This window comes from Anopheles ziemanni, chromosome 2 (genome assembly GCF_943734765.1).
Source record: "Anopheles ziemanni chromosome 2, idAnoZiCoDA_A2_x.2, whole genome shotgun sequence".
Lineage (NCBI taxonomy): Eukaryota > Metazoa > Arthropoda > Insecta > Diptera > Culicidae > Anopheles > Anopheles ziemanni.
In genome coordinates this window covers 24149489-24172552 of record NC_080705.1, presented here as the reverse complement: position 1 = coordinate 24172552, position 23064 = coordinate 24149489, and the positions used below count along the sequence as shown (strand labels likewise).

The 23064-nt window shown below is 48.6% G+C and overlaps 1 protein-coding gene across 1 annotated transcript; it reads right to left on the bottom strand.

Annotated features, from left to right (window-relative positions):
• Window positions 1-38: 38 nt before the first annotated feature.
• Window positions 39-23064, bottom strand: LOC131282455 (inositol-trisphosphate 3-kinase homolog). The gene is made up of 4 exons (XM_058311927.1): window positions 22933-23064; window positions 18114-18212; window positions 3234-3334; window positions 39-1734 (listed from the first exon to the last, which is right to left on the bottom strand). Exons 1-4 carry the CDS (start codon window positions 23062-23064, stop codon window positions 909-911), a joined length of 1158 nt encoding a protein of 385 aa, XP_058167910.1. The 3' UTR covers window positions 39-908.

Here is a 23064-nt window from a genome sequence, read left to right as displayed (position 1 = left end):
AATAATTCATTTTTGTTACTAATTTATATTTATATTATATCAACACTTTAAATAGTAAACATGATTTTTATTAGTTTATATAATGAATATTAACAAGCTGTTTGCATTATTGTAGATCGCCTCGGATCGCCTAGAAGCTCAACGGTTCGCCGGAACGTGCCTGACACGTGTTTAAACGCATGGAACGAGCGGTGAGTATTTTGAGTGCTTCTATTTTAGCAAAACAAAAAACGAACAAACACACATTTCATGAGGATATATTAGGATATGCGATACGTCGTAAAATCTGTATTATAACCTGCCTAGCCATCGCCTCCATCCGCTCTAACACCTTCCGATCTCGCTACTTTGCTACATTAAAATCTTGGTTTCACGCTAGTTTTCCAATATGGAATAGATTTGTTTAATAATTCTTCAAGAACACGATACCCGGCCGGCAAACGCAAACAGGCCCATTGTGGTTCACATTTCTTTTCTTTCGTATGTTTTTGTTTTTTGGCATAACACTTTCCAACTGTAGAGGGACGATTATGTTGGAGATCGGTTGGAAACGGCCTTAACTTTCTTCCCTTTTGTTTGAGTTCTCGTACTCTCTTAGTGCCGCGGTATCATATTCGTTCCGTCGCTGGTTCAGTCTTTTGTTGATCGTTTCTCTAGCTTCGACGCGTTCGCTATCACCCTAAACATCAGGAATTATACTTCCTTATTTTCCATTCACAACCTCTGGCTCGTTTTGAATAGCACACATATGCTTGGAGGATGTGGTATTAAGTGTTTATCCTCCCTAAATCTCTCGCTTATATACCTCTTGGTTCTCTTTTAACACAAAGCAAATGACTAGTTTCACGTCCGACATGTTTTGAAGGGACCAGCCTTCACAAATGAGGGGAGTTTGATTCTTGCGTTCTTTAAACGCCATTGGTTCGGGACGACTGGCGCCCATGTACCCCCTGCTGGACGGCCTCCATCGTACGAATCAGCTCGTCGAACCCGTACAACAGTCCTTCCTCGCTGTTGCCCATCTGCCAGCGCGCCCGGTGCGTCACCCGAGTGCCCTTCGGTAGCGGGAGCGCCTTGGCAAAGTCGATCAACCACACGCCGACCTGATGATCGTCGTACACGATGAACACACTGCTACCGATCACCTGGTGGTGGGCAAAGAACTCTGACTTTTCGATCAACGTGCGCATCTGGCGCAGCCGCTTGGTAATGTCCTTGGCCACACTTTTCTTCCCGTTCACAAAGTCGCCAATGGTGCGCTGGATCTGCTGGGTGGTCTTGATCGTCTTCAGGTCCGTCACCGGTGTGCAGCCGCGCATCTTTAGGGCCTCGATGCGGAACCCGCGCTCCTGCGTCGAGGACATGTTCTCGCGGAACTGCATGTAGCGCAGCTTGGTGATCGCCTGCTGCCGGTGTTCGTCCTCCGTCGGGGCGTTCGGATCGACGGCGATCATCTTCCGGTAGAGGTCCTCCCGGAGCGCCGTGTTGCTCACCTCGCTCTCGGTGAACGTGCGGAAACCCATCTTGATGTCCATCACGTTCGGTTCGACGAAGCCGTGCAGCAGATTGTGCAGCTCGATGAAGTGGTCCGCAGCGAGCTGGTGCACTCCGAGGAACTTCGGTACCACCTTGACGGCGTGCGAGTCCACCATCAGCTGGCGGTAGGCTAGCAGTTCGGTGTCGTTCGGGCCGGAGATTCGCTTGCGTACGATCCCGTTGGCCATCGGCGCAATGCTGCAAAGATGACAAAGATGGATAGCAGAAAGATGAGCTTATGAATCACCATTTGGTCATTTTTTATGGATTAGTTTTGAAGAATGCTATTAGTAGTCACCCCTTGAGCGCTCAAAATCTCGCTTAGGAATCATGGAATTCGAAGAAACCGACGCTTCGGCAATACTTCACACTGTTGAATCATCTATCAAGTTCTGGACTGTTTCACACACATCTTTTGTTTCCGTCAACCGATCGAAGACACATGCCGATCGATGACGCAATGTCAATATCACCACCATCCGCAACGTGCTTCAATATACTTATGTAAAGTGTTTCTAATGAGTAGTTAGTTATGATACACATTTTGCCAATTTCTTCCTAATTGTGAGTAAACGCCATGTGACGAAGAAAGGTTTCAATACAATGATAATGCATTGATCAACTCCCCGGCATTGGCGCTACCTTTTTCTTCCACCACATCTGGAGAGTACGCAAGCCAGTTACACGAGGACAGGCGCAACGTACGATAGACTAGACCTGCACGTTTGAATGTCGCGCCTTACGAAATTCCTCGGGTCGCATTTGACGTCACAAATCCCCCGCCTCGCCGAACAAAATCGTACGGAACTGCCAAGAAGATGCCCGTTTCCTTGTGCAAAGGAATGTTACGCGAGCACCTTGGATAAATTTTGTGACATTTTCATTATTTGCATTCCAGCGGAAGGACGGACGACCGATGTGGGGAGAAGCGCGATCGCGATGACGTACTTGACAAATGGACACGTTAGTGGGGTGGCATGTTGTGACCACCTTGTGCTTGCCTTTTTGGCAACGGCGATAAATAAAAGTATGATGGTTAGATGGGGCGAAAACAACCGGCTCGAAAAGCTAATCCAGCTGCCGGTCGGAAAAAGATTTATAGTACACGTCCTCTTCCTCATCGTGGAAGCCATCCCACGAGCGTGGCACTGCGTGATTGCGCTTGCTCGACGACCTTGCCGCACTGTGGATGGTTTTGATCTCCCTACGCTAGACGGCGCCGGGACTCGGTAAACGACGTCGGCACGTCACGTCTTGCCTCATCTATCATCGATGATAGTTATGTCTGTCCACGAGCGCTACCCGTTCGGGGCCAGATGATCGCCCTGAGGGAAATTGTCATTACCCACCCATGGCATCTGCCAGCCAGCCACTCAAGCGTCGAGGATCGTCTAAGGCGAGGAACTCTTATCAGGCTGAGACGTACGTCCCCAAACGCTCCTGCCGGTTACTTCGTACGAAGCGCAATCTCAAAACAACGTGCTGGGTTTATGAAACGAAACCCAAGGGAGGCTCGAAAAAAAAGGCCACGATTAAATATAGACCTTTCACAATCAATCAATCAAAACTCGATCGACGGCGAGTGAAATGATCTGTCCCTATCTGCCCCGTTCGCTCGGAGCATTATTAATAACACGCTCTCTATCGTCTGGTTTTCTGGGTTAGAATATCAGCACCTTAGACCTAGTGGGGCTTACCTCTTCGGATGGCCGGAAAGTTGTAACCAACCGGATGGGACTGCCGGTGCGTTACATTCTAGTAGGACTGGGCTGGCGGGTGCGCTGAGCTCGAGGGCATTCTGGAAGGAGAAGAATGGAGAAGGGAACATTAGCATTCTCTTGTGGAGGGTATGCAAAATATTTTTTAACAATCGATGGTCACCATTAGTCGTGTGTTTGTGGTTCCAATGATCAAGTGTTTCTGGAATGTTTGAAACACGTCAAGTTTCTACTTCTTGTCACCTGCACGTCGACGAATGTTATCCCGCAAAAGTGGTAGAACTAACGACATTCTTAGACCGCTGTATGTCACACAAAAGCTTGCGGGAGGTTTTCGTAGCTAAACTTTGATAAAGTTGGTCGCTTCAGATAAGATATGGATTTTATGGCGAACCCCCGAGGAAGAAAGCGAGCTTTTGGAACCACAAACGGGGAAGAAGCATGGAACAAAAACTAAACCTCCGTGGGACGGAAGTCTTCATGTAAACTCAGCCCGTTGGAAGATAAAACGGCTTTAAAATTCAAATAAAACATTGCTAAGGGCAACTACCGGCGTGCTTGGATGGATGTAGAACCCATGAAACTCTACAGCATGAGGCGATGCGCAGTCAGATATCGTCTACGCCTACCTTTCGTGCCGTTGGTTAACCCGTTTTATTGGCTGTGTTTTACAATCGGTTGGCAAAGGCAACGTTTTGAAGCCCTCGGTGACGACGGTACGTACGTGGCCTTGGTGGATATCCGGTGAGTGACGTGAATTCAACAACCCGTATCGCGAGCAGTGACTGGAACCACACTGCTGGCTGCAGGTTCCCTGCTTCACTGCAGCGCCATACTCCGTCAAAGAGAAGCCATCCAGCTGCTGCTCCGTTGGCTCAATCCTAACATCTCAAGAATGGCAGGAATAGTTCAAGGACTCGCGCGTTCAAGGAGCGTGTAAAGTGCTCTCGACGATGCGATGGTTCCTGCTGAGGGCGATTTAATTATACATTTCAAAGCGTCAGCTAAACAAACCGTAACTTTGCATCTCTCATCTGCTTACGGCCTTCCCCTTGTTCGAGCTAATTGGCAGACACTATTTCTTCCCGACTGGCAACGGATTGGATGACTCATCCGGGATTCTGTGTCGGAATTAATATGCGTGGTTTACTGAAAAGTAACATCAAAGCACCCAGCGCGTTATGGATTGCGCGGCGAATCGAATGGCTTCGCTTGGGAACGGAAGCAGCAAAATGGAGCGAAAAAAAAACGGTATGATCGTCGTTGGCTGTAAATTTGTCTATTTTTAGGTTCCAAAATTTCTTCGACTTCCAGCTTGGGAGATCTGATCAGCCCCCGCCGCTTGCAGGTGGAATCAATTAACCACGCTAACGGCGGCATTAATTCGCGCACAAACAAACCATCAAAAAGCATTGCTGAAGTCGAAGCAGAAGCGGCACGTGGTCGGACGGTGGACGGCCGAGGGCTGGTGGTTCGGGAATGGAATCATTTTCTATTTAAGATACCCCCATGGTTCTCGGCCGGGCCGGTCTCGGGTCGTGCATGAAAAATGGGCCCATAAAGTGCGTCGAGAAGGGTAACGGTGGGCCGGTTGTTTTTCCTCGGGGTGGTCCATAACTTCGCCGGGCTGCCGCTTACAGTTAATTGGAACACTTTGTGGTAACCTCCCCGTGGCGTAGCACGTTCGCAAAGATGGCGTCATTCTGCGTTGAAAGCCAACGGACTGGAAGTGATAGTCCTGGTCAAAAGAAAGCGATCCTTTCTTGCGGTTCTTTCATGCGATTCACTTCGGATGATTCCAGGGGCGATCCATCGGTCACTTTGTGCGTTTGCTGCCGTCCTGTCCCCCCTCATTCATTCCGTTCACATTGCCAACGCGGTTACGTGGCTAGACTATGGTGGCGGTTAATGATCGGTTGACCGTGCGATCGATGGCCGGCGGTGAATAGTTTACCCGGGGGAACGCACGGAACTGTAGCACAAACGCGTTCCGGCCGATCACCGATTATCTCTGCGCTTGCAGGGAGGGCTTTTGAACCGGCCTCCACCGAAGCCACACTGCTAGATTGACGTCATTGGCAAGTCTTTCTCCGGCCGCGCGGCACGCAATCTTCTTCGGGGGTTGGTGAAGTTTTTCAGACGAACGCTTTGTTGGTTATTTTCCCTTCTTAGACATGGGTACGGCTGTAGCAGACGAACGACGAAACACACCGTCGTGTGGTTGCTCTCCGTATGGGTTCAGTGACATATTCGAGACGAATGCTGGAGCAAGCCATTGGTTCATCAGCATCCGGAGTGATGATGACACACCTCCCGAGCAGGTTGGCCAACCAATCACCAGATCAGATGCGGAGCCGGAGTTGGCTTGTCTTCTTGACTCAACGTCACTGCCAGGTACGAGCCTTTGGTCACGTACCGCCTTCATCTCACAGGTGCAGTCAATAAGTACTACGTCCTGGTGCATGAGGTGGTATTGTGCAGCCAATCATTTTCTTCTTACAGCCACCAACCGCTGCTCTGCTAACCTCACTTTCGAGGTATCCGGCATGATGCCCCACCCTACCCTCGATGGTCTCCCCTCCCCCTTGCCACCGCGTTCCAGTGTGCTCTGCCACACATATTTCCCTCGAAAAACCTCGCAACAACTTTGCGCGATTGACGTCAAACGGTCTCCGTTTAAAATGTCGTACCACAACGATCGTGTTGTTTTTTGTCTTGTTCTTTTGCCGGTTGTGCCTACTGTTGCTGCTGTCCGTGTGTGTGTGTGTGTGTGTCGGTGTGTATGCTTTAATGAAACAGCTCACATACCCCTCCCCTCCATCCCCTGCCTAAGCCCCACCGCAACTTGACGAAGTGCGTTAGGTTAGACATCCACCGGATAGCAAAAGGGTCCGGGTCCGTAAGAAAGGGCACCAGCCATTTGGTTGGAGCTCCGGTTGGGAACCGATCCAGGCACAGGTTAGAAAAACCGGTAGTAGAGAACAAAAAAGTGAATAAGGAATGTCTGTGCCTCCATCATCCAGACGGCCCAAACTAGGACCATTACCCTGCAGACGGGAAGGATATGAATGTTTAAACTCCTAACTCGGACCGAATTCCGATTTTCGCTTATCCGCTCTCCTCTTTCCGGAACCCAAAATTCAACAACAACAACCAAAAAAAATCAAAGTCTTGTGTAAAGTTAAATTACTCATCTCAGGCTGCCGTTTAACCAACGGTTGTTACCCACCGCTAATGGAGGGTGATTTATCAATCTCACGATCGGATTCGGACGCGACGGGGCTTGCCTAGGGGCTTTTGCGGCGACGTCTTGTTCAGCTCGACGAACGATGCTTTATGATTCTCGCGTTCCTGTAGCGTGGCTATATAAATCACGTACATTTACACCAGCTAATTGCCGGGAGGTGGGTTCCGTACGTGATGGACGACCCGGGGTCGTCGGGGGGGGAATGTAGACTTATCTGGATGGTGGAGTGCGCACAGGCGTGAGAATAACGGAGGTGATCATCGTTTTTTTTGCATCGGAGATGATGGGTTAATGTGCTCACGGGGTGGTGGTGTTAAGATTCACCCTTGTGTGTCTCGATGTGGATCAACGATGACCCGCAAAAAGATAGGTTAGACCGGGAGCAGAGAACATTCGTTTGGCTATGATCTTTAAGGAAATTAAGTTCCTTTAATTACCTCAGTGACTGTATAAGGTTCTTCAGGGTATCATACTGTACTGTCTTAAATTATATCAATATTTTCGATCTTTTCTGTTGTCTTTATTATTTCAAGTTTTTCATTATAAGAAACTATGAAGAACTTGTTTGCAGAACAAATATGAGAATATTAACATACATTGGAAATATGAAGTTGCGCTTTAGTAGTATAAGCTGTAATTTAAAACAAGCGAATTGATGCGAAAGTGCAGAATTTATATAAGATAATTGAAGTGCTTTACATTTTCATCTAAATATTTGATGACCAAGAAGATCCTTTAAAGTTGATCTGATCCATAACGAATACGAAGTTGAAAGAGTCTTGCACAAACCAAGGAGAACCGAAAATGAAGTTAACATAATTTCTACAGTTTATAGTTCCCGCCAATCCTGAAGTGTACGAACTAAAAACATTTCAGAAACGGTTTACCATTTTTCTCTCTTGGAAATGGATAGAATACTATACGCCACACACTGTTAGAACCCAACCCCTCTAGTACATTCCAATGGCCTAACTAGCCGCTTATGGATTGAGTGGAAAATTGGTGTCTCGATTGACCATAATTACTTACACCAGCCGCTAAACGAACGCCCGCTCGGTCAGTGCCAGGCCCGTTTGATATATAGATTATTCGTTGTTTTCGCACTCCGAAACCGATGTGGGCAAACCAATCTACATTCGCATCGGAGTGTTTCTGGAAAAACGGCTTCGATTACGCCTTTGCCCTGGCGGCACAAACTCGTTACACCCCGTAGCTCCATTTTGGGCGGCCGAATCGGGTGGACGAGTTTCTAGAAGCAGCGAAAGCAAAAGCACTTCAAGATGTTGTTGTTATTTTCATTCAGTCAAACCATTTCCCCCACACCAGGCCTGACCGCTGGCCGGGATCTGTTTGTTTGTGCAGCTTAAAAAAAAAGTTCTGGAGGAAGTAGGGGCAAATAAAAAAGTGATAACACTGGTTCACGTTTCCACATGTCGTATGGACCGAGCGACACACGTTCTGCCACTTTGGAGGCATGGCAGCAATCAACTTTCGGTCAACTGCCCATTTGGGGGGCGCGTTCCCTCCCAACGGACGCGGGCACCCGTTTCGGTTAACATTGATAAGCGGTATCGGTGGATTGACGTCATTCGGGACCTGGATGCCAGTCGGTCATCGATGTTACCAAGGCCCAACACTCTCTGGTCCGAAATATGGCCCACTGGTAGGGCAAACTTTTGGGTAATCGCTAACATCATGTTGATGTTGATTCACAGTAGGCCGTTGACATGGTGAGCTACCAAGTACTAGCACTAGTTGGCTGTTAACACCTCCTCTAAGGCGACCGTTATCAGAGTAATCGATCGATTGCGAGTTGATCGCCCAAAGGTGCACGTGGGGTTACCTGCACACACCGGTTTGATGTGCTGGGTTAACGGCACGAATAGGTCATTTAATTTAATTTAATTCGAAAACACATCATTACATTCTATCGCTTAGTAGAGCTGACTGGGCATGGAATCGACTGATTTGCCCCACCCGTACGCACCGAACCGTGTGAAGGTGAAGAACAACGTGTACGTCCGTTACGTGCGTCCGAAAGATCGCGTACACGCACGTCAGTGCCTCTGACGTCTGCCTCATCTGGGGCGCCACAAACCGGCAGTCAGTCAATCGGGATACGGAGGCCTTGCAACGTCTCGCGGAGGCACCAACCAGGCAGGCACTACGAGCTATTTTTAATTAATGCCCTATTGTTAGACGCCATCGTCCCATCGGGGCGATAACAATGGTCCATAATGTGTAACGACGTACGGGGGCTCAGCCCGCATCCCAAGCTACCCCTCGAAGAAGCGCATCGCCAGCAGCGATCTGTCAAAGATCGTCGGTTTCGTGTCATGATTCGCATCGCCTCACACCACGCCGTCAACGGACGTCATGGCGCCGCCGCCGTCGCCGCCGGCTATGCGGTTGATCGACCTTAATCGGGTGCTTGGGTAGCCTTTCTTTCCAGAGCAATTGCGGTGTGCTCTGAGCTCCGGCTCGGGGTGCCTTTAACCTTCCGTGCCCGCTTTATCGCATACGATACAATCTCCCCAAATCCCCAAATCCGACAGCACCGTTTGAGGAAATGATCGTGTTTTGGATTTTTAATTTTTAAACCCGTGCTGGGGGTGCCGGTTTTTTTTTTGGTTTGTTCGTTTGTTTATTTCGTTTAGATCTTTTGACCGACACATTCTCAGAGGCTCCCAGTTAGTCTCGGAGCTCACGGTCACCGGCGGTACACGGCAAGAACGGAAATGGCCGTGAATATGTTTGGGGTTCTTACACCGATCGTGGCTTCAGAATGCGAACCCGAACAGCGCGATCCAGGAAGTAGGAAGGCGATCAACGTTAAATCTTGTCTACGCCTCAGGCATTTAGGCAGGCGCCTTAGAGAGGAGCATATGTTTGATGAACTATAAAGTGCATCTATGTCAACGGCGCTGTTTCCTAGTTGAAGTACCTAATTAGCCAACATTCATGGTGATGGAGTTTAGGAACCACAACGAAGCGAATATTAGGTACCAAATAGAGCGAGAGTCATCAAGCGACCACGTTTCCATGACTAACGAACGGGGCCCGCAGGGTGTGTGTGTGTGCACGTTTTGCCACTGGGTGGTCCGTCGTCGCCCGTAGGTTGCCACGCGAGGCGTGTGTACTCATCCGTTTGCATTTCTGCTAATTAAATCATAACAAACCTAGCTCGATCGCAGCCGACATCAATCCACTCGCACTCGGTTCGGGTTTTCTTCCAAGGACCCCGGAGAACTCCCTCCGTTCAGTGGACGCATGCGCGCGTGGCCACACCGTGCGGCTTGGCGTGTGCGCAAATCACGCCGCCATTGTCACCGCCACCGCGCCTTTCCGCCAACCTCGTGTCACATGGGCTCCGGGTGTCCGGGGTGGACAATGCGCACACCCCGCCGTATGCTAATTGAGGGTAATTCAGATAAATTACACCCGGGGGATTAAAAAGCCGAGCCGGGAAAGGTTTCGCTTCCAGCGTCAATTGGTTTGTGCGGCTACCAATACCCGGCTGCTGCTGCCCATTAATCGCGTGCTCGCGTGGCATTGCCCCGGACTCCCCCCGCCCGGGTTGGTCGTCCGTTCCGTCCTTTCGGTCGTACGGTTCCTCGGCCGGCGGCGGCGGCGGCGGTGGCGGATCCTTTTGGGCCCTCGTGGCCCTAAACAAATGGCTGCCACGCCGCTGCAGTGCAAAGAGCAATTACGTGTGACCCCACGGCCGGAGTGCCGGTGCTTCGTCCCTGGGGCGGCTTTAAGCACGTTCCTTTAGCGTGTTCTTTTCTCACAAATTAATAGAACCGTTCGCGACGAAGTTTGAGATCGGAAAAGGATCGAATTTTATTCCTACTTCCTAAATTACGCTAAGCACACTACTACATGTTTAAAGTTAAAATTCAATATTTCAATTCGTTTGATGTAACGCACATTTTTATAAAACCTACAGTGCTGTGCGCAATTGTAAGGCTGCCACAATACTCCCCTCCTAGACTAGGATCCCTCTACTGGTATCTGGAAGGGATAATAACTCGTCTGCCAGAGCGAGTTACTCTAGTCGGTGGAATCTCGGCAGGAGTTGTGGCTGCTGGTTCTGTTGACGCTGGCTGTTCACTGCATACGTACGCGGGTTTCAAACGGTCGATCGAAATGTTGACTTCACGTCCCCGTATGCTCAATTTGAAAAACTTTTCTGTTCGATTAAGAATCTCGAATGGTCCTTCATACGGAGACGATAACGATGGTCTTATTGAATCGTTGCGAACGAAGACGCTCTTACATGTTCGCAGGTCCTGGTGCATGAAAATGTTTCGCTTCCCGTGCCTGGCAGTCTCTTGGGGGCGAAGATCACGCATAGTCGATCGGAGTTTAGCGACGAATTCTGTTTCGTTAGGTCTCTGCAGGTTGTCAACAAAAAATTCAGACGGTATCTTGAGAGTCGTACCGTATACCATTTCAGCAGGCGAAGTTTTGATGTCCTCTTTGTAGGTTGTCCGTAATCCAAGTAAAATTATCGGTAGATGTTGACTCCAGTAGTTGGGATCGTGGCAAAGGATCGACGACTTAAGGGTCCTATGCCATCGTTCGATGATTCCATTAGACTGGGGGTGGTAGGCAGTCGTGCGCAGGTGTTTAGATCCGATCAAACGAGTCAATTCGGTGAAGAGCGATGATTCGAATTGTCGTCCTTGATCAGACGATATGTAGGCGGGAACACCGAATCGGGATATCCATCCGGAGACTAGAGCTTCGGCGATTGTAGACGCGGTCATGTCCGGCATGGGGAATGCTTCCGGCCACCGAGTAAACCTATCGATGACTGTAAGACAGTAACGGTTTCCTTTACTCGGAGGGAAGGGTCCAACGATGTCGATATTTATGTGCGAAAATCGGCTGTCCGGTGCTGGGTACCGCGCTATTGGCGACTGCGTATGTCGGGTCACTTTCGAGCGTTGACATTGGATGCAGTTTCTGGCGAAGGCGATGCTGTTCTTTCGAATGCTCGGCCAAACAAATCTCTCAGTCATTAATTTGGCTGTTGCACGAGTGCCAGGGTGGGATAGATGATGCGTTGCCTGGAGTGCTGCGTTGCGAAACCGCTTTGTAATGAAAGGACGAATGCTGTCACTCGAACAATCACAAAGCAGTTGATGCTTTCCGCCTGGAACCGAAAAATATTTTAGAATCAATGAAGATTTAATTTTACCCTGCTGAATATCCTGTAGTTCGCCGTCGGTCTTTTGGTCCTCAGCTAGCGCGTCGAAATCAAGCACTGGTACAGTTTGGATGCTTTCGATGCGAGAGAGTAGGTCTGCTACGATGTTGTCCTTGCCCACTATGTGCCTGATGTCTATCGTTAATTGCCCGATGAAGTCCAATTGGCGAACTTGTCTGTTGGATGCTTTATCAAGCTTCTGCTGGAAAGCGTAGATGATCGGTTTATGGTCTGTGTATATGTGGCAACTCCGTCCTTCTAACATAAACTTGAAGTGCCGCACTGCGAGGAATATCGCAGTGAGTTCACGATCGTATGTACTGTAGCGTAGTTGAGCGGGGTTAAACTTTTTCGAAAAAAATCCAAGCGGCTGAACCTTATCATCGACAATTTGGTGAAGGACCGCACCTGCGGCGATATCTGAAGCGTCAACCCAGAGGGACAATTCTCCTGTTTTAACGGGGTGAGCCAGTAGGGTTGCTTCGGCGAGTTGAGTTTTGCATTTCTCAAATGCAGCTTTTGTTTCGTCGGTCCACTTCAACGGCGTACGATCGTTTCGCTTATTGCCAGGTGTCATTGCTAATAACGGTATTTGCGTTTGGATTGCGTTCGGTATGAATCGTCGATAAAAGTTAATCAAGGCTAAGAATTTTTTTAGTTGCTTAACTGTAGACGGCAGCTTGAAGTTTTTAACGACCTCGACGCGATCCGAAAGTGGACGGATTCCTTCGGTGGAGACGGAATGTCCCAGAAAGTTTATGTTTTCTCGTCCCAGTTCGCTTTTAGCAACGTTTATCGTTAAGTTATGCTGCTTGAGTCTCTCAAATAGCAAGCGCAAATGTTCTCTGTGCTCCTCTAGTGATGACGACGCGATGAACAGATCATCGATGTAGGGAAAGATGAAATCAAAACCGCGAACAACTTCGTGTATGAGGCGTTGAAAGGTTTGAGCTGCATTTCTTAGCCCAAAAGTCATAAAAGAGAATTCAAAGAGTCCAAAAGGAGTGGTGATGGCCGTTTTCGGGATGTCGTCAGGATGGATAGGAACTTGATGAAACGCCTTCTGCAAGTCAACTTTTGAAAAAATAGTTTTACCTTGCAAGTTCGACGTAAAATCCTGAAGGTACGGTAGGGGGTACCGATCCGGAATGGTCTGCGCGTTTAAGGCGCGGTAATCCCCGCATGGTCGCCAAGAACCATCTGCTTTCTTAACCATGTGGAGGGGGCTGGCCCAATTACTACTCGACGGTCTGCAAATCCCGAGCTTCATTAAGTTTTCAAACTCCGCACGAGCTGCTTCTAACTTGTCCGGTGACAAGCGTCGCGGTCGAGCATAAACAGGTTGGCCAGTAGTCTCGATGCGGTGGCAAGTCGACGATCCGTTGACTGCTCCCGGGGTAGCGGGACGGGTAATTGTCGGGAAATCGGCTAATAGATCTGCATACGGCGATACTTCACAAAACGTTTTTACGGAAAGCGTGCTGGTTTTGTCGAGTGATCCGCTTGACTCGAGATAGGTGGTGTTATCGATGAGACGATTGCGTTTTAAGTCGATTAATAGGTCGTAGTGACTTAAAAAATCTGCACCTATTATTCCTGATTGCACGTCCGCAATCATAAAGTTCCATAAGAACTCTCGACGAAGACCAAGATTTATTTTCAATAGTACTTCTCCGTAAACTTTTATGGGTGTTCCATTCGCGGCAAACAATTTTAAAGAAGAGGGCTTCACTTTCGCTGAATGTATTCCTCGCGGCACCACGGATACGTCTGCTCCCGTGTCGATCAGAAACTGTTTCCTGGTGGTCGAATCCGTTACCCGTAAGCGAAAGATTGTGGCAGTGGTGGATTGTTCGCCGATGTCCCCCACTGCTTCAGCTGAGCAACCTCATTCTTGGCTTGTTGGACCACGTGCACCGGCGGTGCATGGTTTTCGGCACCTTCGGGCGTCGTTCCCGAACTTTCTATGGTACCAACAAGGTCCGTTCGAAGGATCTCTTTCGTGACGACTTTTGTTCCATTCTCCGCCACGAGAATGTGAACGCGATCGCCCACGTGTATTTTTTCCGGTGTGCAATACTTTATCCAATCGCTTAGATAACGATGCGATTTCACGAGTAAGCTCCGCAATTGGGTCAATGACCGCTTTTTCTCGAACAGGTGTCGTTGGTGTCGGCGTTTGCACGTGATCGATGGCGTCCACTCTACGAAGGCCCATTGAATCAACGATGGCATCGGCTATTGTTATCTTGTCCGACGCATCGCCTCGAGAAGCAATGACCGCTACCTGTGCATGCGGCGGCAGCCTAGCAGCCCACAAATCCAGCAATACCGTTTCGCCTAAAGCATTGCCTGCCACACGCTTCATCTCGTTGAACAATTGGCTGGGCTTTTGATCTCCTAACGGTAATTCTGATAGTACACGTTGGAGGCGGCGCTGTTGGCTATCGGCAAAATATTCGATCAATTTGCGTTTTATATACGAATATTTTTCACTTGCCGGTGTTCCATCGATAATGGAGCGCAACTCGGTTAGCTTGTTGGGCGGCACTTGCGCCATTACGATATTGTACCGACGTGCGTCATGCATGGAACTAATGCCCGATGCTGCAAACCAAAATTCCAACGAGAGGAAATAAGTCTCGATATTGGTATCCATCATGCTGGGCGGGTTTATTCTTGGCACTTTAACAGATTCGACGAACGGTTCCGCGTGCCCGCTGACACCTTCAGCGACAGGAGTTTTATTGTCTTCGGTTGCCATGTCACTTTTTGTAGATTTTTTATTCACAGGGTCGTCGGGTCACTTTCGTCGGGGTCACCACTTTAGCGTGTTCTTTTTTCACAAATTAATAGAACCGTTCGCGACGAAGTTTGAGATCGGAAAAGGATCGAATTTTATTCCTACTTCCTAAATTACGCTAAGCACACTACTACATGTTTAAAGTTAAAATTCAATATTTCAATTCGTTTGATGTAACGCACATTTTTATAAAACCTACAGTGCTGTGCGCAATTGTAAGGCTGCCACATTCCGGTATTTTACAAAACACCGTTGTGTGTTTGTGTGTGTGTGGGTCTGTTGTGTGGTCTTCCCGGCTCACGTTCGCGGTTATTATAGTTGGTGGACGATCGGGGCTTGCGGGGGGGGACACTATTATGAAATTATAATAATCTTCACTCAGGTGATATCATTTCGACCGTAATAGTAGGACAAATCCGTAAAGTCTAGACAATTGCCTCCGAGCACATTCACACACACACGCACAAACGCGGATGATTTTGCTGGTTGAACCGTGATCAATGCCACTCCCGCCCGTCGTAGTAATGCGTCTACGTTTGCCGAGCAAATACGGGGTGATGGAAAGTCTGTTAAATATTTCATACCACACCAAACGATCATTGAACGATTGGTTGCGTTGTCATCAGTATTGATGTTTGTCTCAAGGCGAGTAGAATCGGAGTATTTGAATCTAACGCAATCCATTTTCAATTGCATAAATGTCTCGATTCGAATTATCATTTGAAAATCTGTTCTTGTGGATGTTTAATTCGTTTAGACATAAAAATTGCAATGAATTGAACCACATGTTACAAAACATGTTCCCAGCAAAAAAAAGCAAAGTTAGATTTAATTCTAAAAATTGTAGAAATTAACAGTAATTTCACAGTGGTTCAAAATCTGTAAAGAATGTTGCGAAAGCTTGTGCTTCTCATTTTATTTTATTTGAACCCAATCGAGTATTGTTTTTCTGTTAGGACTCTGCATTCTATAATCAATATGTGAAATAACCCCTTTACAACGTTTGAATATTAATGCAAAAAAGGCAAATAATTATCCGCTTTTGCTCAATATCGAACACAAACCGCACCGGCACAATGTGTCAGTAAGCAATTCACACCCTGGAAGCTTTGGCATTTAAACTGACATTGGATCCGCTTCCGGAGGCCTCCGGTGGTAGACCGGGTGGCGACAGACCGGGTGGGTTTCTACCAACGGCGGCAACAGTGTTGGGTTCGGTTCGTTGTATCATTTTGATGATGTATCGAAAGTAGGCCGCGTGACTCGAAACGTACCACCAACGGAGGTACTCCCTTGTTCCGGTTGCAGCCGGGAATGCGGACGTCCGCTGATGACGCACTCGCCATCCCCATCGGCACACGCTTTCGCACCCCATTTCTTTGTTTTCCTTTTCGTTTTTTTTTAACTTTGGCACATTGGTTACTTTTCCCCGTATTTCACTTTCTTTCCCGAGCGATGTGAAATGGAAACCACCATGATGGGGGAAAAAAGACATTAAAAACTGGTTACAGAGATTGCCGGCCCGGTCGGTGGATTGGCCAGTGACATCCGGGCGGTTTATGGCGCTTCGTTTAGTGTCTCCATACATATATTTCTCTTTTCGCCCCGCGTGCCACGATTAAACGGGCTCGAAAACTCTCGCGCGCTGAGTTAAATTTCACCCGCGGGAGGCTAATCTCCGCTTTACCGGTCGAGCGTGCAACGGCATATCGATCGAACGAAGCATCGAACTCCCCGAAGCCCGCAGAATGACGTCAACAGCAGCGACCGCAAGCTACGGTACGGTTGCGCTGCAAGGCAGCGCGCAGGGCAGCTCGGCAGTGGCGGTGGCCTCTTCCGGTTGCGTGCGGACTGCGTGAACCGTGAACAAATGCGAGATGCGAATGAACTTGGCCAAGAGTGCGCGAGCAAAAACCCCTTGCTTCGCCTTGCTTCGTGACGCACTGGCAAACTGAAGAAACGCTGCCTGGTAGCGAAATAGATGGGAATGAAGGGAAAACCTTAGTAGCGGGGCAAAGAAAATTAAACCAGCCTGGAGTTGCGTGAATGGGTTGCTGGGAAACAGTTAAGAAAAGAGAGTCGCCCTGGAGTCTTAAGCGAACTTTTCAACCGTGGATGGTGTACGTTGTCGAAACGACACTTCTCTGTCGGGCAATGGACCGAGTGTGAGGTCGGAGAATGGGGGAGATAAAGGTCACACCCGAGGCGTGTGTGTTGACATGGACACCCGAGAAGCACCCTCATCGGGGATGCATCGTGCGAAAAATGAGCCACGCACCGCGTTCATTCACTGTCGCAAACCGCCCGTGATTATTGCGATTCCGATGTGCATGGCCATGGTGGGATGATGGGACCCGCGGTAGCAGCGGCCATGGCACCAACCGCCCTGCCTGTCATTCGCCCGCAAACCAGTGATGATTTATTACGGGTGTTGCAAAGAAACGCAAACATACAGAGCGAAGACATTCATGGACCGATCTTGGCGTCACGGAAAGACGCACAACGCATCCGCAAGGCCTTCAATGTGGTGGGTGGAGGGGAGGGGGAGGGGTTGAAATAGACGAATCGGTCCTCTTCGGTAGCGTTGACCATATGGAGCCAGTATGGAAGTGTTTTTTTTTTGCTTTGCGTCACGTCCACGTTTCTAACGCGCGATCACGGTTTCCTTAAACAGCAGATGCTCCCGAGATGGCAATCCACTTTCGTTGGAAGCCGGATCGCCGAATTTAGGATCGCGTGCTGGAAGAACAATGGTTTTGCCTGCTGCCGATCGACGTGTCCAGAACATTCCACCGTTTGCACAGTTTAACTGCGGTACGATTGTTGTACGGCCATCAAAGATCCAGCTTGCCCCGAGGGCTGCGATACGGCACGGCACGGCAGTGGCTTACAAAATGACACTGACGAGGGCCACCTTTCAGCGTGTCGGAAAAGTACAACTTCCGCAATGCTGCAATAGAACACACCACGAAACCCTTCGCCTCGGGGTTGGACGAAGAGCACGAGAACGTGACGCACGTAGGATGGGTAGCAGCGTCCGTTGGAAACCGTCATAAAGTGCAGCGATTTGCTTGCGCCGTGTCCTACCTTCACCGTGCCCACGGTTCGGTCGGGAGACGAGTTCAAGAAACAATAAATTGCTAAATGTCAACAGAACAGCATCGACCGCGGGGTGCCTTGGATTCGTCGCTGTGATGTGGCACATGCATTTTAATGGGTTTCCGTGGCCCTCGTCCGCGCGTAGTAGGTGCAGTCGGTCGGTCAGTCAGTCAGTCAGTTGGTCGGTTCGATTTAAACAACTCCCTGCTCGGTATTCTGCCCGCCTCCATGGCCCTTTGAGGGTGACGAGTTTCCTTCGTCTTTATCGTCACTTCTGGTCACAGAGGACAAGCGTGTAGAGGCCGACGTTTTCTCCCGACAATGACGTTTTTTCCGACAGGTGAACGAGTACGTGCTCGAGAGAGAAGCAATCGATCTTGAGCACAAGAATGTGAACGCGCGCGAGCATCGTATGTTGTTATTGAGATTGTCCAACTAAAACAAAAAAGTCCATACCCAAACAGTAACACCCCCCGCCCGGGGTCGGATACTTACGATTGCGAAAAACCGGAGCAGTGACTTGTCCGCATTGCTGTTTGGCACACCCTGGTCCACCAGATACTCGGCCGCCGTTGTACGACCCGCTTCGATGTTCTGGAATGGAAGTGGAAGAATAGGGCGCACACATTAGTCTAGCGACACTACAACGCACGGTTCCGCCGCTGCCGGCCCAGGGTCGGGTGGACAACTGTTCCAACAACACGCAACCACGCAACAGTAAAGAATTTTTACACATCCATTTCTGGCGCGCATACCATCACTCTACACGCCGTGAGGGAACGGCGAACAACGAACTGGCGTCAGATGAAATTCAGAAAAAAAACCACACCAATTTGCTGTGAAACACATGTACAAACTTCCAAAAATCCCTGCATCCACGCTCGGCGGAACCGTTTTGTGGCGACACTCTTTCTCACTTTCAACGTACGAACCGGGTTCGATCCACTCGCTCCGGAGGTCGATCGTTCATCGTGGCATGATTCCGCGATCGCACCGCTTTTGACAGTCCCTTGTTTTCGCTGGCTCGGAGGACCTGGGCTTGAACCCAAACGAGAGTGATAGTCGCATCGCAAAACGATGTGTATGTGTGTATGAATGTAAAACAAAAAAAAACACGTAAATTAACGGATGATTTTCTAACCATCTCCGTAGGAATGGAGTTTCGAGCACGACGGACGATGGCGTGGTAAAGCAAATCTGGAGCACCCTTGTAAGGAAGGTTGGTGTGGAAGTAGGTGTGTGATGCGATGATCCCACTGGGATGTGCCCTGAGATAGCGGTGTGCGTTTCAGAGTAGATCTGCTTAGGTTACTAAAAATGTGTTTGTAAAAATGTAAATCTGTCTCTTGTATTGACAACTGTTTAGAGACGAATGATCGCGCGGCGACCAAATCTCTACTCAAAGCAAACTTTTATTCGTTTGCGTCATCGACGTTGTAATCCTCTCAATAGTGCCCTACAATGCCCATTGTGGTCGGCAGAAATTCAACCTTCTAATACCATTTGGTACCGTTTAGTCGATCGATCGAGCGTAATCGATATCTACCAAATGAATACGGTGTTGTGGTATTGATGGTAAAAACATGACAAGGCTTGACCGATCCGAGTCGATTATAGACGACCGATGAAGATCATCGTCTAACCGCAAACCGCTTGCACGGCCCAATGCGCCCATGCTGATGCTGTTGATTTTTGCACCGTTTTTACAGCGCAACGTCATTCACGTGGCGTATGCGCTAACCGCCCTTGGCGCACGGGACCCAAAGGAAGAGAAACAAAACTGCAAGCGCCAAATTATGTAAACATGTCCGATGGATTGTATAATAACAAACCCCTGGAAGCTGTTACACGGGACATGATAAATGGAAAAATCGATTTAATTTAATCTTCAACAACAAACAAACGGTTGAGGTGGAACGAGCTCGATGGCAAGGAAACCAAATAAAAAAGGGGGTATAGGTTCTTCTACTCGTCGAATCGAATCACATCGGCGTTAAATGAGGGAGAGATTATCCCTCGGAACTCGGAACATCGGCGATGGGCTCTTGCGTTTATCTTCCACCGATGGGCAGAGAGACCTGGCCCGGTGGGCTATTGGTCAATCGCTTGCCAGCTGCTGCAGTCAATAAGCCTTCAAGGACATGCCGTAGTCAAATGTGTACGCTGTATGGTGGGGGGCGAGGGGTCGAGGCGCGTTTATTACCACGCCGGCAAGCGGTGGGGCAATTAACGGAGGGATGTTGGCCGCGCCGCCCGTCGGACTAAAAGCGTCAGGTTGCTGATAATTAACCGACCCCGGAGTTACGGAGGCGATGATAATTCTGTTTTCTGCTAGTCGAGTAGTTTAATTTGAGATTTGCTTCCTTCCTGATACACGTGATTTGTGTGGCTTTTTTTTACGTTCGTCCTTTGTTTATGTGTTAAATGTTGTAAAGAAAAAAAGAGTAAAACTAATGTTATTTTATCTAAATTTCTGTCCATTCTTGCAACAAATATTATTCTGCTGACCAAGAACTTTTTTCATTTATTTTCTTGGTTTTTAAACACTGATGACAAGCGTTTAACAAGCTTTTACTAGTTCAAGGGAACACGATCAGACCATGCTTAAAAGCGACAGTTTATGTCAAACTGGACTTAAAATTAAACTTTTGTTCTCATTTTTAGCTACATTTGATTTACTTTAGCGTATGGTCTGTATCATAAAAATTATTGAAACACGGCGCGGATACTATTTTAAATGCAATAGATAATGCAGAATCGCTAATAGTTTGAACTTAACCGATCATCATTTCAGAAGAAAGTGTTCGTTATGTAGTCAAAAATTTAGAGTCGAATAAACATGAACTAACAACGTGTCTTTTCTTTTAAAAGTTAGTGTGCATGTTTTGTGATGATTTTGGATTCGAAAAAAAACATCAAACCTAACGAGTATATCAGACACGTCGAGATCCTCCATCCTTGTTTGAATTCGTACTGAAGTCGGGTTTACTAAACAAGGAAGCTCGTGCACTATTGCTTATTATTGTTGTAAACCCCTCGCAGCTGGTCGGTTCCGTCTGAATGGAACTCTATTCAGTAGCAACGACATCGGCCGAAACCATCGTAGTAAAGATTTCAAGGCATCTGCTGACTTCGCTGAAGCGACGCTTAGGTTTAATGTTTCTCCGCAGGTTAGCGCCGTCGGCGAGGGAAGAGGGAGCACTTCCGGGAGAAAATGATATTGTTTTCCAAATGGTGCACGATGCGCGCGGGGTCCGGTGGCCTCGTACAAGGCGCACACGTTTGTGATTCACATGCCATGTGTCCGTGCCGGTGCGGATGGTTTTGCTCGTGTGGCTCTGACGTCAATCGGGTTGACCTGGCCGGTGCTTATTGGAGCTGTCTCCATTGGGAACCACTTTGCATGCTACGCTAACAAGCGTGTAGGCTCGATTCGATCGGACAATGTTGTATCGGTCCACATCACCCTCTGGGACACGGTTCCGCTTGGTGGTGCCCTCTTCGGTCGAAGTCGGTTTCGAAGCCGCTCCACTATTGCGGATGTGTAGCTGTCGTTCTATGTCAACAAGATTGCACCCTCCAGATCAATGACATATACCTTAGCTCTTAGCACCACCACTTCTCGATCGATCCGGTTGGGATATTCATAGACCTGCGAAGTCGTCATCATGGTCGCCCGAGGAGGCGCCTCCTTTGCTGCCAGATGCAACCGGTTTGCTCTGGAGGGCACAGTAGGATATGACACGAGATCTCCACTCGCTCTGCCACATTCCACACCGGCCGGCTGTCGGCGAGGAAGCTGGAATCCGGTCCCAGGGGCTCTAACCTGTTCCGTCAACATTGGGCCAACTCGGTGTGTGCAAACGATTTAGCAACGCGCGATCGGGCTTTGTCAGAGTGCGGGCGTTTGAAAAGGGGATTCAAATAAAATGTATCGATCCGGCAGGAGATTGGAGGATTCAGGCCGAACTGTGCTATGAGGGTAGACCACAGGGACTGATTGAAGTGCACGCACGCAGCCCCGGCATGGTTGTGACGTCGCACATTTGTCGGGCGCTAATTTCCCTTCCAGACTCGTTAGCAATCCCGGAGCGTTAGCACTGCAGCTGACGGCGCTGTTTGCGGTAGTTATTTTAGCGTGTAACTGTGAATGAAAGTACAACCAGACCCCGGGCCGACCATCTATTGCGTTTCAGAGCGTTCAGAATGGTGTCGTCAGAAGGGTGTGACCGGGAAAAAAAGGTTACCTACAAAATGTGGAGCATTACCTCGACACTACGCTAACCCCGACTCCTGACTGCTGCTCGAATGTTCGGCGTCTTCTAGTCATCTAACACTTTAGCGTTTTGGACACACCTTTCCCAAGGAGAGTTGCATAATTTGCATAAATTCTGAACGACCTTGAAATCGACTCCGTGTTGTCATAAAATTCACTCCTCAAGTACCCCGCGCGTGGTGACCATGAGGTGTGTCACTGATGGGGATTTTTCGGATTCGAGGATCAACTTGTCCAGCCGTCTACATAATTATGCGGCCCTGTTGGGTGCTGAAAGAGAAGAATGGAATCTAGGAAAACCTCCACTTTCGTGTTGATCCTTCACCAAACGATTTTCCCCGTAGATTCTAATCGGCCGCACGATTTGCGTCATCCATACTTTGGTGGAACATGGGATCGAGAAACACACGAAGATTGTTTAGAAACCGTACTAGATGTTTTAGACGATTCGATTCGTTCACTTTCAAAACTGGGCAACAGTTCTTCGTGGGCGAAGCAACGAACTCCCAAACCCAAGAAGCAAACAGAAAACCACAAAAGAACCTCTTAAAAAAAAAAACGGTTAAAACAACGCCCGAAGTGTTTTATTTGCTCACTGATGGTCGTTGAATAAATTTAGCTCCGGCCATTACCCACGATGCGCAAACGGCTCTCGACAAACCGCCAGAAAAGTGACGGTTTGTTTGGTGGCGAACGTAAAATCGACTTCCTTATCACACCTGGCTCGGCGGTTTGGAAGTCTCGGCCTCGGAATAGATAACGCGGCTCGAGGGGGCGCTCGAAGGTCGGTCTGTTGTTTTTTTAAACACAACAAAAAAAAGTACTTCAAACGCTTCAACTTTGCCCGCGATGGCCTGTCCGTTTATTGGTCTTATGAACCCGAAAGTGAAGGAGCGGAAGATTTTCAAATTTTGCCACAGCGATGCCGTTGTTGCTGTGTTAGCGGTAGTGTTCTATGTGTATTGTTTTAAATTTAATGTTTTTTTTATCAATAACTCGTTATAACCCGTTCAAAACGGTTCAAAAAGGATTGCTTACCGTGTTCTTGGTGCCATTGTCCAGGATCAACATTTTCAGTAGCGTACGCTTGAAGCCATTGTTGTCGATGCAGGAAAGGCGAAACTTGTCACTGGTCCGTCCTGCCATGGTGAGAAATATGGATGAAGTCAT